This window comes from Zootoca vivipara, chromosome 12 (assembly GCF_965207765.1).
Source record: "Zootoca vivipara chromosome 12, rZooViv2.hap1.1, whole genome shotgun sequence".
In the NCBI taxonomy this organism is placed as follows: Eukaryota; Metazoa; Chordata; class Lepidosauria; order Squamata; family Lacertidae; genus Zootoca; species Zootoca vivipara.
The window spans coordinates 20,998,872-21,015,332 of NC_142595.1; the positions used below are offsets into that span (position 1 = coordinate 20,998,872).

Below are 16,461 nucleotides of genomic sequence, written 5' to 3' on the forward strand. Positions count from 1 at the left end.
CGTTTCAGTTTTGCACAGTTTCTCACTTGTCCAATGAGTTTTTATTTATTTATCATATTTTCCATAGCAGTGATGGTGAACCTTGGCACTCCAGATGTTTTGGGACTACAACTCCCATCATTCTTGACCACTGGTCCTGTTAGCTAGGGATGATGGGAGTTGTAGTTCCAAAACATCTGGAGTGCCAAGATTCACCATCACTGTTCCATGGTAAGGCTGGCATTTTGATGATGCCATGTGGTGTGGATGCTGCAAAACAAAACCCAACAAAACAAAACCCTATGGCAGGCATCCCCAAACTGCGGCCCTCCAGATGTTTTGGCCTACAACTCCCATGATCCCTAACTATCAGGACCAGTGGTCAGGGATGATGGGAATTGTAGTCCAAAACATCTGGAGGGCTGAAGTTTGGGGGTGCCTGCCCTATGGCTTCGAGCAGCAAAAATTCCAGAATAAACTCTCATTTGGAAGTACCCATAATGTGTAATATTTGTATGCATATGTATATACATGTGATAGAGAGAATGAGCCATGGTTTCAGGATAAACCATTGAATAAGTGGGGTTCAAAATGCCTACTGTGGCCTACTCATTTAATTTATGCAGAAATACAAACTACCACTTCTCCTTGGTCAAAATGTTGGATGACCTGGTTATAAAAAGAACCCCCTTTTGTTTTAAGAGGCCTTTTGTCCATGCCCCTAAAAGTATTTCTGTCCAAGCACTTGGATGGTTTCTACAGTTGGTCTGGCCCTGAACGTAAGGACAGGGAGCTTATTTTTATGTTTTATGTTGTTTAATATCATATTTTAAAGGTAAAAATCGGTCTTCAGCCAGTTTGCAAAACAGGTGTTACACACACACAGTATGATTAACTCAAGACACTGGCATTAAAATAACATTCTAAATCAAATGCAATCAATAAAACTACTTCAGTTTGCAACACTCCAAAGGCAAGCTATTAGAATTGTGCAAGGCTTCCCCACTTGTGTAGGCACAAGTTCTTCATGGCTCATTTTTAAAGTACAGTATGTGTTGCCCAAGTGGCACTCTTGCAGTGCCACCACATACTGTGCTGTAAAGTAAAAGGTAAAGGACCCCTGGACAGTAAAGTCCAGTCTAAGGCTGGGGTTGCAGTACTCATCTTGCTTTCAGGCCGAAGGAGCTGGCGCTTGTCCACAGATAGATTTCCGGGTCATGTGGCCAGCATGACTGAAGCGCTTCTGGCGCAACAGAACACCATGACAGAAACCAGAGCGCACAGAAACGCCATTTACCTTCCTGTCACAGCGGTACCTATTTATCTCCTTGCACCGGCGTGCTTTCGGAGTGCTAGGTAGGCAGAAGCTGGGACAGAGCAACAGGAGCTCACCCTGTTGTGTGGATTCAAACCGCCAACCTTCTGACCGGCAAGCCCAAGAGGCTCAGTGGTTTAGACCACAGCTATACTATAAATGAGAATGGACCCATAGAGTCACAAATGGGACTGAGAACTCCATTTAGTTAGTAGAACAACCTAACCTCTCCTATTGATCCTGGCTTTCTGGCCCACACTCCCCGTCTTGGCATTAGTCCCTGTTCCGGTGCCTCAAGCCATATTCTACCATCACAGGCGCTGCCACCAAAATGCCGCCACCACCGTCTCAGGCTGTGTATACATTGCCATGTACTCTGGCTCCAGCATTCTCCCACTGCTGGTGTTTAAAGCCAAGTATGCATGATGTCAGCCACAATTCGTAGGTGTCCTGTAGGCTGTATCTTATTGAGAAATACTCCTGTTTGATTCCTCAGGCCAGCTTGCATCCCATTGGAAAATGGGGGCTTAGGGTAAAGCTGTGGATGTACAGATGACGACTTCAGCGAAGCAAAGTTTGGAAACAAATCGGGTAATGGGTTTACCTGACATCCCCACTCCGTCTCTGGTGTGTGTGGTGACTTGAAATGCAGCAGGGGGGGGGGGGACAACCTTCCTGTATCTCAAGCCGCTAATGTGTACATAACCTTAGACACGGTGCGGCATATTTTCAGGAGCTCTGAGTCCTGTGAAAACAGGGCAAGAGAGCCCTAGAGGAACAGGGGCCATCAGCCAAAGGGCGTGTGTATCTGAATCTAAAGGAGATGGCAATCACAGATGGTTCACATGATTTTAATACTCCGCAGCCATACCTGCTTAATGGGTTTAGCATTTGCCCATCATCTTTCATTGCTGTGATGTTCTAAGGTGATAGCAGTTTAAAGCATGCCTTGTATGTGAGGAAGGAGGAGGGAGGGAGAGAAAGGTGTCAAGGTGTTGATGGTTATGCTGTCAGAGGCAGTATGAAAAATTTGCACTAAAATGCTGGTGAATTTACGAGGATTTTGTAGGTGTGTGTGTGTGTGTTTTGGCAAGTTGCTGTCAAGAAGGGAGAACTTAATTTTAGATTGGAAAAATGAAAGTCTGGGAGAAGCTAAATTGGTATATCCTTCCATTCCTACCTGCCGGGCTCCTGACAACTCTGTGGTACTACTGAATATCCCCCAGAGATCTGCCATTGGATCCTGATCTACCTTCTGTCAGCCTCTGTTGTGATTATGCTTCTAGAGTATGCTTTTGAATTTGGGTATTATGCATAGATCCTGTATGTCTCTTGCTAGCAAGAGGTACTGAGCCAGATAATTGGTACTGTGTTGCTTCCAAACTACTGTACCATAGTCATGTCTGCAGTATGAAGATTAAGCAGTGGATATGCTTTCAAGTTTTGTTTTAAAAACTTCCATTCTGTATATGTGAGGAACAGCATGCATTTTTAGGGAAGTTGTGCCTCTGTAATATCAGTCACCAGCGCTACATAAGATTTGATGCCAAGTGTACTTTCTTATGAATGGGAAGTACATTCCATAAATCCACTAATTGCCACCAGCTGGGCTTAATCCTGTGATTTCCATGCCATTCAACACACCAATCTGTAGCATGGATCCATGCTGTTTAGAGGGGTAAGTGAGGCAATTCAGAGCATGCATCAGATCACTACAGAAACCCAATATAAGTAGTTTATTAAGTAAATGAGAGAGAGAAATTATATGTTGCATTAAAAAAAAAACAGCAGAGTCTGGCAGATCCTAGACCAAAGGAGCCTTTTAAAAGGATTGTGAGAACTTATAGGCAAAGTGTGATCTGCATGTGACCCATTAGGTTCCCCAGGTGAATGAAGGCAAATGCCAGTGTTGCTTCCAGACGATCTCTTTGCAGATGTTGTGCAAACAACTTATTCTCTCTGACAGATTTGCGCAAACTTTTTTCAGGGAGATTAAGTGGCTACCGTATATGTTCAATAGGTCGTACTCCTGTGTAAGTGTGTTTGGGATTGTGGCCTAAGGCTAACCAAACGGGTGCTTTCATCACGACTAAGAATTCGCTTCAGCAATCTTCCCTGTGTCTCCAGTTCAGATGTTACAGTGCTTGCAGAAGTTGCACAAGCCGTTATGTAGTGGGAGGGAGGGTGTTACCTGAGCCAACTGTGATAACATCTGCAGTGCCTCATAGTGAAAGAGAATGAAGAGAGACTTGAATGATTTCTCCTTTTGTTTGAATTGGAACTTGATGCATCCAGTTGTATAGAATATAGATGAATAATTGGCTGGGGCTTAAAGATCTATCATTCTTTCTGTCTCACAGACTTGAGCCACACTCCGCGTTTGTCACAATAGACTGAGCAGGGCACCATATGACCTTGGAAGGGTGGCTAAGGCCACCAATTGTGTACATTTGTGTACATGTGTGTCTAGTGGGTGTATGGCTTAAGGTTCACTGGGTGACCTTGAGCCAGTCACAGCCTCTCAGCCTAACCTACTTCACAGGGTTGTTGAGAGGACAAAATGGAGAAGGTAGAACTAGGTATACCACCTTGAGCTCCTTGGAGGAAAGGTGAGATATAAATGTCATCGTCAACATCACCATCGTAATTTTATTATTTGTACCCCACCCACCTGACAGTTGCCTCAGCCACTCTGGGCGGCTTCCGACAGAATATAAAAACGCAGTAAAAACATCATACGTTAAAAACTTCCTTATATAGGGCTGCCTTCGGATAATCTTCTAAATGTCATATAGCTGCTTATCTCCTTGACATCTGATGGGAGGGCATTCCACAGGGAGGGTGCCACTACCGAGAAGGCCCTCTGCCTGGTTCCCTGTAACTTCATGTCTTGCAGTGAGGAAACTGCCAGAACCTCAGTATCCAGGCTGAACGATGGGGGTGGAAATGCTCCTTCAGCTATACAGGGGGCTGAGACAGGTCAGTTTCACAGCCCAGGGCAGAAGCAGATTTAGGGCAGTGTGACCCGTTCCCCCGCACTAGGCACCAAGCTGCAGGGGGCGCCTCAGGGCACCACAACTTTGATGTAGTGCGCATGCGGAACAGAAGCTGAGTGCCAGGGAGCGCCAAATTTTGACCTTGCAGAGGGTGCTGCTGCAATTTGAAAGACCAAAGTCAATCCCTGCCCAGGGTGGGGTTTTCCCTCCTCCCATTGCACCATTTCCACAGAACTGGGGAGTGAGTCACACCGCCACACAGCACAACATGGAATTCTGGGATACTCCATCAACTTTGATGCTATCTGTCTCTTTGGCAGCAGCAGGGGGGATTAAAATCTACAACTGTGAGCCCGTCCCCTCCTTTTCTTTTCCTTACTCCCGACTGTATCCTTGCCCTCTTTAAATTTCTTCCTCTAGAGCAGTGTTTTTCAACCTTTTTTGGGCAAAGGCACACTTGTTTCATGAAAAAAATCACGAGGCACACCACCATTAGAAAATGTTAAAAAATTTAACTCTGTGCCTATATTGACTATATATAAAGTAATTCTCCCACGGCACACCAGGCAACATCTCGTGGCACACTAGTGTGCCGCGGAACAGTGGTTGAAAAACACTGCTCTAGAGAAGCTTGGACCCCAACTGGGAAAGGGGGAATCCTAATTGATATTTGCAGATTGACAATCTCTCATTTTTTGACTCTACCATGTTTCCCATTTTGTATGCATGCAGATACATTTAGCTGCACAGGATGCAAAAGTGCTGAACTTGGTGGGTTTATGTGTACTGTAGTAGAATTAATTCCCTCAAGATCTTGCACATTTCAGTGGGAATTTTGCAGAATGGGACATCTTGGGGGAAGGTGCTCAGTGAGCCAGGCCCCCTTTCTATATATTCCCGCTCATTAATGACTCTTAAATTCTTCTGCCTAAGTTAGTTGTGATGTGCTGGTAAGCGATGCAAATGTGGTTAGCCTCTTAGACCTCTAGCTAGCATGTGTTGTGGGTGCTCTATATTAAGCGCAATTGGAGATTTGGCACAGGGAATTCCTCAAACATGACCCACTTAGGTGCATATGATAGTCACCTTTAGTATGGTGGCGTTCATGTTACTTGACTGCCTACTCTTAAACGGCATAAAGCGTTATTTATTTGAGTTGTATTTCCTCGTCCTTCCTCCCAAAGCAGCCCAAGGCATCAGACGCAGCAATGATGAAACATTAAAAACACAGCAACTAAAAGCATTTTTAAAGGTTGTTGTTTTAAAAGGGTTTTTTTTTTGTAAAACAATTAAAAACATTTTCAACCAGTGATTTCAGGGTTGCCAGGAGCAGTGTCTTTCAGCCATCAAATGGCTGGGAAAACAGGAATATTTTTTAATTTCTCCTGAAAATGAGCAATGAGGGAGACGGATGCACCTCATTAGGGACCAGCAGACCACAAATGGGGAGAAGCCAATGAAAATACAACTAGCAAGAAGGCAGCTCCCAGTGGAAGATGGTTGTTACTGGGGAAGGCGCTATTTTAGGTGCCATTTGGGGTTAATATGCTAGTATGTGGGTGGCGCTGGGGTCTAAACCACAGAGCCTAGGGCTTGCCAATCAGAAGGTCGGCAGTTCGAATCCCCGTGAAGGGGTGAGCTCCCATTGCTCAGTCCCAGCTCCTGCCAACCTAGCAGTTCGAAAGCAAGTCAAAGTGCAAGTAGATAAACAGGTACCGCTACAGCGGGAAGGTAAACGGCATTTCCGTGTGCTTTTCTGGTTCACCAGAAGCGGCTTAGTCATGCTGGCTACATGATCCGGAAGCTGTCTGCAGACCAACACTGGCTCCCTCAGCCTATAGAGCGAGATGAGCACGCAACCCCAGAATCGTACGTGACTGGACCTAACGGTCAGGGGTACCTTTTTACCTTTTCTAACATCTTGAGTTGGGCCTGATAGCTCACTGGCTGCCAGTGGAGTGTTTTCAAGACCAGTGACACATGGTCCAATCTGACTGACTCCACCGGCAGCCTAGTACCTACAAGGGCAGCCCCACATACAGTGCTTTGCAGTAGTCCAGGTGGCAGGTCACCAAAGCATGGACAGCTGAAGCCAGGCTATCCCAAGAGGGGTATGCCCATTGGTGGGGAACCAGCCTAAGCTGGGCATGAGCACTTATTACGGTAGCCACCAGAGTAGACTCCCAGAGCATGAACCTGTCCTTCAAAAGGAACGTAAGCTCTCCCATGGCAGGTAATACAACTAACTACTAGAAGACTAGAAGACTGTGGCCTTCTCCTTGTTCCCCACAAGTAATGGCCTGACTGGATGTATCTGCAAAGCAAAATGGTCCTCGTGTGAGAGAGCTCAGGGAATATCCTAGCTTTTCCCACTTGGAATTGTAGTTTCCTCGTCACCCCTCTTTAATAATAATAATAATAATAATAATAATAATAATAATAATTTATTATTTATACCCCGCCCATCTGGCCGGGTTCCCCCAGCCACTCTGGGCGGCTTCCAACAAAACATTAAAATACAGAAATCAAATTAAAAGCTTCCCTAAACAGGGCTGCCTTGAGGTGCCTTCTAAAGGTCTGGTAATTGTTGTTCTCTTTGACCTCTGGTGGGAGGGCATTCCACAGGGTGGGTGCCACTACCGAAAAGGCCCTTTGCCTGGTTCCCTGTAACTTGGCTTCTCGTAGCGAGGGAACCACTAGAAGACCCTCAGTGCTGGACCTCAGTGTCCGGGCAGAATGATGGGGGTGGAGACGCTCCTTCAGGTATACTGGACCGAGGCCGTTTAGGGCTTTAAAGGTCAACACCAACACTTTGAATTGTGCTCGGAAACCTACTGGGAGCCAATGCAGGTCTTTCAAGACCGGTGTTATGTGTTCTCGGCGGCTGCTCCCAGTCACCAGTCTAGCTGCCGCATTCTGGATTAGTTGTAGTTTCCGGGTCACCTTCAAAGGTAGCCCCACGTAGAGCGCATTGCAGTAGTCCAAGCGAGAGATAACTAGAGCATGTTACCATTCAGATTACGTTACAATTCACTCTGGCTCAAGTACACTCTCGCCGCTGCTATTTGAAATCATGTGCAGAGGATTGTGCAGTTTCTTGAGAAATGCTGCTCTTCCCCTCAAAGCAGCTTCTCTCTGGTTTGAAAAAATGTAAGCAGGCACAGGGAAACCAAATAGGCAATTAGCACCTGGTAAAGACATTTCCACCTCCTCCCTGGTGTGTGCATAGGGTTGCATATATGACTTGAAACACAGCATGCGGGAGGTGGAATGTCCTCCTTGTGATTTATGCTGCTCATGCCTACATAGCCTCGAAGTGACTTTTAAGAAATGATTTAAGAATGCACTTAGACTAGCAGCATTCTTTCTTCATAAAAAAGCAGCCCTGAGCTCCTAGCCTGTATCAGGAAGAGCTTTAACCCTTTCCATTTTGTTTTTCTACTGAAAATCTCCCCAGAATTTGCTATTTGCCCCTATTCCCCCCCCCCAGTTAAGCCCATTTAGAGGAGGAGTTGCAGTGGGAAATGGCAGGGGGGGGTTTATTAAAGTCCCCCCGGCATGCTATGGTCCCAATCCGTGCTAGAATCCACTACAGCTGCTTTTTGCAGATCAAGGTATATGGTCAGTCTAGATGTGCTTAATAGTCTTGTCTAGTTTGACACTGCTGAGATAGTGATTTGAGCAAGCCTACATAGTGAAGGTGCTCTTTGTTCACATTTTACATTACACTTTAAAAAGAAATTGGCACACTAATGTGAATATGGCGAACATTGCTTGGGAAAACAGATATTCTTAGAAGAGATCTGGAACTGACTGGGCTTCCCTGCTGAAAGTACACTTGGTGGCAAATATGGATTTGTTACTGTATAATAAAGAAGTGAGGCCTGCAACAAAATGTTGCAGCGTGGAGCATTTCATCCAGGATTAGCTAGCCATGACCAATTCCAGGATGTTCTATTCAATATCCCTTGCCCTGGGTTTTTGGGGTATTCCTTCCAAGTGTTGGACAGCATTCTGTGGCTGCTGAGTCATTAGACTGTTTTGGAAGCCATTTTCCCTAAAGATTTGTTTGTTTTTCACAAACCTTGGGGTTTCCCTACACCAGCTGATACCTTTCTCTTGTGCATAGAAAGAAATTGGGCGTTGAGCTATTTTTGAGCGGGGAAAATAGGCAAAAACAACACTGTTGTCATGGGCTGCCATGTGGCTGGATTTCCCCAGATATTTTGCTGATTCCTCACTCCTGGAATACAAAGTGGTCTAGCTATATGGGAAATTGAACTTGGATTGCCTCTGCTTATGACTGCACCATTAAGATTTTCATTTTCTGGCAGGGCTGCTTTATGTCACATAGAAATCCAGCAATTGAAGCTTTTCCCAGCATGACAATGCAGTGATGGCAAAACTTTCACTTGTGAAAACCTGAGGAACAGGCAAGAAATATGAAATATAAAGTACTTAACAAATGTTCCATGTTTCTTTATAGAACTCAGCATCTCTATTCTACGGAGAGAGAAATGTTCAGAAACAATATGTATTTCCTGACATCCATTAAACACCCATAAATAAAAAGATAGCTTGGCATGTCTGTAGCTGTTTCACCCTTAGTGCCTTGGGTATCACAATGGTTTGTGGACTCTTCAACCACCTCTTAGTTTTCCTTAGCTTCGCTTGGCAGGCCTCAAATCTCGATTTTCTTTCCCCTCAGCAAACCCTCTTCCCTTCGATGGGACAAGGCAAGAGTTGTGCCATCACAGCTAAGTCGGTTGAAGATCAGATGGTATAATTACTGTTATCTGCCTTGCAGAAGCCGACGATTAGAGGGTCTGTCTCTAAGAAAGGCTTTTGAAGAAAAAGGAGAATAAGCTATATTTAAATCTCTTCCCCACCCCATACCCTCACCACAACAACCTCTACCACAGTGTTGTTGTTTTTTTAAAAAGAAAAACCTAACGTGTCTACACTACACTCCAGACGTCCTTTTTTTTATTGTGCATTCATGATTATTTGCACTCACGATGGTAGCAGTTATATACTATCCAGTTTTTAACAGCGTTTCTGCATGCAAACGTTTCAGGGCAGATAGGACAGTTTGTTTCCAATTGATGCATGTGTCCTGTAGCTTTCTGCTGAAATCCTATAACTTTTCAAACCACAATGACCGCTCCACACATCAAACGTGGGGCGACCTTTGCGTGGTCGTGTGCGGCCCCCTGATCCCATAGGGCGACTCCTTGGTAGTTCGGGGCTGGCACCACCTTCCCGGGTAGGGTGCCAGGGGTCTCCGCCTACCCCAGCCTAGCGTCCAATCCTGCCTGGGGAGCTGTTGCCAGAGGATGGCCAGGTAAGCGGAGGGACTTTCTAGCTCACATAATAGAATTTGAATCTTACCTCCAAGCACCAGTTGGTTCCAGAGCTTCTCCCACCCTCCACACCCTCATTCAAGTTTCTTTTGCAGGTTAACCTTTTTTTCACAGGTACACAGGTGCTGCTATGTCAAGGTCGCTGTTGAAGGGCCAGAAAGGAATTTTCCTGCATTGGCAGGTTTTGCCTTTCCCGTAGCAATAAGTCACAACTTTGGCGGTTTCAGGCCTTGGGCGGAATTCTTTGGCGATTTTCCTAGAGGGAGGGGCGTGAGGCGGAGACCTCACCCCCTTGCAGCAACAAGATTGGGGTATTGGGGGAAGTATGGACCATACCAATAGGTGTCATCACTTCACCCTTCCAGCGGCGGCGAATGGGGGGTGGGCTTGAACATACGTCCCCATACATGTGGATAACCCCGAAGCCTCCCAGAACCCCGGCTGGGGACTGGGAAGGATAACGCCCAATGCCTGAGCCAAGGTCTCCCTACACCTGAATCTTAATAAAGTTGTGGCCAATTTGAATCCCATAGCACATTGACTTGCGTCTTTATTCCGCTCAGGGGGTCGCCCGGGGGTTTGGGGGACTCCGCCTGTCTGCGCAAATGTTCCCAGGTTGCATTGAGGGGTACGTTGTCCCACTTTTGTTGCAAGAGTGTCCTCACCAGGCAGCAAGAACGTGGGGAAGCATTACATAACAACTAATAAAGCAGGCCGGTGTGTAGAAGGTGCAGTATTAGTCCACCACAAATCCATTATTACTGTGTCAATGACCCAATGACAGGGTCATGCGTGCAAACCCTAAATATAGGGAAAGGTGGGCGGGTGTTCCAATGCACTGGCCCCAAAGAGGAAGCTCAGGGAAACGTGCATGGGCTTAAATAGAGGTCCCTCGATACAATTTTGCTGGCATCCCATTGATCTGATTGCACCCAGCATCGAGGGACCTCCATAGGGTGTTGTGGCCATCCAAACGTTCCCACCCACAACACAGGCTTTGGTTGCCAGGTCACACCGCAACACGTGCCCTCTTGTTAGGGAGGACCCGATCTTCCCCTGCCTGCCTCTTGGCCTCCCTCATCCCTCATCCCACTTTCCTGCTTCAGCTTCTGTCTCTGATTCTATGTCTCTGCCATAGACCCTCCCTGCTCACTAAACCCTGTTACCTCTTCAACTTCTGACACATCCTCCTCCCAGTCTTCTCCCTCTTACCGCTCGTTGTTGTCCCACCACCACTCCCTGAGCTTTGAGCCTTCTTCCTCCCCTTGGTGGTTCTCCCGCTTGTGCTTCTCACCATTCTTCTGCATCCAGCCAGTCCATGACAGTACGTTAAGCAGAACTGCATAGAAAAAATGAGTATATTAGGAGAAATCCACACTAAAATGCTGGTGAATTCTCATAAGAACGTGGGGGGGGGGGGGACAAACTGGTGTGGAAATGCGGAGAACTGAACTTTAGATGGGGAAAATGAGAAACTGAGAAACCAAAATCGACAGATTGCCTGTCCCTTAGAGGGAGGGTTATGCTTTCTGTGCTGTTGTTTGCTGTTGTCTCACAACCATTTCTCTCTCTTCCTCCTTCTTTCCTGTCCAGGTGTGTCTGAGAACCTACCCACCGAGGAGTTCTGCAATGCTCACAGCCGTCTGTGGTTCTCTTGGCAACCAGTGTTCGGAGACACCCCGTTCCTCTCCAACCCACGTAGAGCTGCAGCCTCTGCAGACCTTCCAGCCCCACACCAGCCCAGATAGCGGGGGAGATTTCCCATCCCCTCTGCAACCCACAGAGCTCCAGCACCTGCCTTTGGCTGGGCCCGACACAGAGTATTCGGGCAATGCTGGTTACGAGCTGCATGGGGCTTCAAGGTTAGACCTGGACGGTGAAAGCCAGCTGGCCCCTGGCCCGTACTCTAAGCTCCTACAGGCAGCACCAGATATGGCTCACCACTATGAACCTTGGTTCAGGCCTACCCATCCTGGCAGTGGCGCTGACGATGGCGGCATCAATCCATGGTGGGATCTCCATGCCGGATCCAGCTGGATGGAGCTTCAGAGTGGTCTCCAGCCGCCAGGCCACACAGGTGGACTTCAGCCAGGGTTGGGTGGCTATGGCACTGCAGAACATCAGCTCTGTGGCCCGCCTCACCACCTGTTGCCTTCAGGGCCACACCTCATGGGCCAGGAAGTGATCAAGTCCCTGGATTCTACTCAGGAGCCCCACCCAATGGAGCAGGCTGGGGATGGTAGTGGTAGGCCAAAGAGCTCGAGGCGCTCGGTGACCCGGAGTTCTGGCCAAACCGCCTGCCGGTGCCCTAATTGCCAGGAGGCCGAAAGGGTGGGCCAGTGCCCTGACAACTCAAAGAAGAAGCACCTCCACAACTGCCACATCCCTGGCTGCGGCAAGGCCTATGCCAAGACATCCCACCTGAAGGCCCACCTGAGGTGGCACAGTGGCGACCGCCCCTTTGTCTGCAATTGGCTGTTTTGTGGGAAGCGCTTCACCCGCTCTGATGAGCTGCAGAGGCACCTTCAGACCCACACGGGAACCAAAAAATTCACCTGCCCTGTTTGCAACCGGGTCTTCATGAGAAGTGACCACTTGAGCAAGCACATGAAGACACATGAAGGGGCTAAGGAGGAAGGAGAAGGAGAGGCCAAAGCTGGGACAGAGCCTCCCGCAAAAGTCAAACGGGAACCTGACGGAAGCTCTTCGAGTGCTGCTTCCCAACCCAACTGAGCCTTTCTTCCTCGCCGAGGATGTCCCCTCGCCATCTCTCCATAATGGTGCCTCCTGGCCTACTGACTTGTCCTCCTTGCTCAAGGCTCTGGGATCACACAACACCCTCTAAGCCTGAACCTTATTCTGTCCTTGGAAGGAGAAGTTATTTATTCCCTAGGAGGAAAGGACGATGTTGTTGGGACACACTAGGAAGGGCCACGCCCTTGAGCAGCTTTCAGCTGGGTGTGTTGAGTGTGTGTTTGGGGAGTATGGGAGGGATGTTTTTGAAGGATGGTCTTTGAGGTGGGTTGGGCTAAGTGGAATCTTCTGGGCAGATATAAATGGAGGGATATGGGCCTTAACTGTCTCCATCTTGAATGATGGGTTTCTCGTCTCTATTATACACAGAGAACACACAAGTGTGTTAACAGTTGCGGTGGGACGACATTCTTCAGTTTAAGCTTGTAGAGATTTAGGGGGTTGGATCCACTATTCAACTCCCCACCGCCACCCCAGGTCTCTGATTTAGTAGGTAACAAGGCTACCCTAGTTTTGTAGGCAAAATAGCTGCCACACCTCCGTTGGATTTCTTTTTTTGGAAGGATAATGGGGGCAGAATTGTTGGCTTGTGTCTTAGATTGCTACCTTGCTCTGTTCCCAAAGCCTCTGAGGCCCCTCAACCTTATCCTTAACTATGGGTGTTTTCACAAGTGGCTCTGAAAGTACAGTTTAGTTCCCCGTGTGGTACTTTATAGCCCTTGTAACCTAATAAATCATGCACTACAGATTTATTTTAAATTTTTCTTAAGGACCAGGCTGAAATGTGAGTTTATACACATACTCACTTTAAGTCACCTGTGGAAAGGTTACAGTCCCCAAAACGGTGTTTATATCCTTAACTAGCTTCCCAATAGACATTCCTGGTCTTAAAATGATAGGAGCTCCTGTAATGTGAATCTTCGTAACGTGTTTGTAACATCACAGGAGTGTGTCAAATATTTTAAAATCATCTATGATTTTCAACTCTTGTTGTAGTATAGTCGTTTAGTCGTGTCCGACTCTTCGTGACCCCATGGACCAGAGCACGCCAGGCACTCCTGTCTTGCACTGCCTCCCGCAGTTTGGTCAAACTCATGTTCGTAGCTTCGAGAACACTGTCCAACCATCTTGTCCTCTGTCGTCCCCTTCTCCTAGTGCCCTCAATCTTTCCAACATCAGGGTCTTTTCCAAGGATTCTTCTCTTCTCATGAGGTGGCCAAATACTCTTAAGGAGTTGAAAAATCCAAATTGAATGCAGACGTATCAGCTGCTTCCATAGTAGGTGTTTAGTGTGGAATAATGCCCTGTTCATTCACATTTGGTGTTTGTGTGTGTCCAATACAACATTGTTATCCATTTACAATCTTCCCTGTGTTTCTTCTGCCTTTTCTTACCGTAGAAAATCTATCATTTTCTTAGGAGGACAGAAGACTGTAGATGCCCTTAGCATTACCCTTCCATCTTTTTAATAAGTGTGTCGACATGAACGAGTCTGGGTTTTATAACCCTTTTTAATTGAGCTGTTAATTAGTGAAAATACACTTTTCTGGCTATATATATATATATATTATTTAACTTTTTAAAAATGAGCCAAATGTTGCTTAAATTAAAGTGCCATAGCACTATAAGACTCTCCTGCTAATAAAAAATACGAAGAAGAAAGCTGTTTCAAGTCACTGCCATCCTTAATTCAATGCTTCCAAGCATTTCTGATCCAGTTTTTTTTAAAAAATATTAAAATATTAGTGAAATACTGCTTAAATTAGTGTGTTGCAGTGCTATAACACTATAATGCTATTTTTTTAAAAAAGAAGAAGAAGGGGGGGAACCTTTCTGGTCATTGCCATTTTAGCAAAGTGGCTTCCTTGATGAACCTACAGAAAAAGTTCAATGTCCTCAGGACCATGGAAAATCTATTGCAATTCTGCTTGAAGCTTACAGTGGAAGAGCAACGACTTATTAGTGCTAGGAACCTCCAGAAGCAGTCACACAGTTAATTCTATGGAGCTACATTGCTATCCTGTTCAACAATAAGGAAGTTTCTAGTCCTCATTGTTGTAAAGCAGAGCTGAAAAGCATCTCAGTGGCCCATACCAAGAGCACTATGGGAGTACTGAAAAGCTAAACTATACCCACACTGTTGTTTGTCCAGTGGAATAGTTCATAGTGGTTGAGGTGTAGGGAGAACACACATAATGGCCTTGTTTACATGTAATGCTACGCTAAACAATGGCTAAGCACAGATGAGCAATTGTGCTGGTGCACAGCTAGAAAATCACAATGTTTCGCTCCTCCCCTGCTCCTGCTGTGCCACTGGGAGCTAAGCCATGGTTTGGCTAGTTCTTACATGCGAACACAAGTATATGGTTTGTCTCCCGAAACAAATCACGCACAGTAAACGTTGGTTACAGCTTGTGAGTTATTTGGAGAGGAGGGGAGAAAAGCTCATTCATGCTAAGCTATAGTTTGTTGTACTGTTATGTGAAAACCAGCCAATGAGCATATTACTACACTGATATTGTGTGCTTGCTGTACGTACGTGGATTGCATTGGATGGCATGGATCTTTCCCTTCACTCAGCTCAAAATTCTCAAGTGGTTTGAAAACAGAATTTCTGGGTAAGAAATTATGCCTCGATCACTGATGCAAAGAACTTACCTGTGATAAAAAAAACCATGTCCCTGTACTGAAGCATATGGATCTGACTATAGGTGAGCTTTCTTTGTTGATGTTTCAGACACAACATTTTTAGCTGTGTTTCAGGAGTGCATCATATTATTGCATTTTAAAAAAAATAACCACACACACCAGACCTAAAATGTTGCACAGTGAAGCAATTGTATGCATTTTCGCTTTGTTTGTTAAAATAGCAGTATGTAGGGTTCCTACTCACAAGGAACTGAATTTGAAGGAAAGGGTTCAAATTCAAAATACACAATTAATTGTATTTCTATTTGTACCAAATGGGAGGTGTTCCGAGATTCTTTTTTCTGCAGCACAAAATGTATTGCGTTCTTTGTCTACATCCTTAGCCCACTGAGGCACCTGCTACACCAATCTCTCAGTCACCACACATATTTCTATGAAATGCAGTTTTGCAAAAATGTTAAATTTGATGGATGGGATATTAAAAACCCAATTTTGAAAGGGTGGTCTTCAAACACACACACACACACACACACACCTCCATATAGATTTTTCTTGATATATATTTGGAGACAGTCATGTAAACTATCACATTGCCAAAATTCAGTCTTTTGGTTGTATCTAATCTTAGTCATAGAATAGACCCATTGAAGTCAATCATTTTAATGTCAATGTGTCTACTTTGAGTACAACTTATCTGGCTACGATCTTTGTATGCCCCTCCCCCAAAGTCCAACAGCATCCCAATATAATAATACAGTATTCTGCTAACTATATTCCAAATAGCAGAATTCAGACTTGAAGTTTTGCAGGCCAATCAGATTTAGGAGAATTGACTGGAGACTCTTTCCCACCCAATCCCCAATTTGTTCTAGCTCTTCAAAGCATCTTCCCACACCCCACAATCTTAGCATTTTTCTTCCTCATTAATGACCCCACCTGGAAAGTTCAACCATGTTGCCTCCTGCCCAGTAGGGGTTTCTCCCTTGCTCTTTTTGTCTTGTGGCAATATCCTCGGCTCCACCTGCCCTTTCCCCCAATATGCAGCATGAACATTGCTTTATAATGCCATAAGGGAGGATGTTTTGAGAGGGAGAATTTGTGTGGGATCTCGTGCAACCTCACAGCAAGAAGATGTCCAGACATGTCCAGGCCAGAGAAGGAGAGAGGAAAAGAATATATAACAACAATTGCTTGGGAAATGCTTGTTAAAAACTTAACTCTGCCCGAAGGAAGAATCCTTTTTACACACACACACACTGTTAAGGGGAAGGGAATAGCTAATGGCTCTGCTCTCTTAATGTGCTCTCCCTGCCCCCTAGCCTAGCAACAAAGGCCCTTCCAGTGATTATGTTTTTTTACAAGCTTGGATTGGCTTCAGCTTTAAACTAAATCTGGGCATGGTATG

General features: G+C 45.8%; 1 protein-coding gene across 1 annotated transcript in view; it reads left to right on the top strand.

The window, feature by feature from the left end:
- The window catches only part of SP6 (Sp6 transcription factor), a 31,210-nt gene extending 18,680 nt beyond the window's left edge, over nt 1–12,530 (top strand). The window contains exon 3 of the mRNA XM_035136328.3: nt 11,247–12,530. Coding sequence (XP_034992219.2) covers nt 11,247–12,386 — 1,140 coding nt within the window. The 3' untranslated portion in view covers nt 12,387–12,530. The remainder of the gene's footprint in view (nt 1–11,246) is intronic.
- Nucleotides 12,531–16,461: the final 3,931 nt, after the last annotated feature.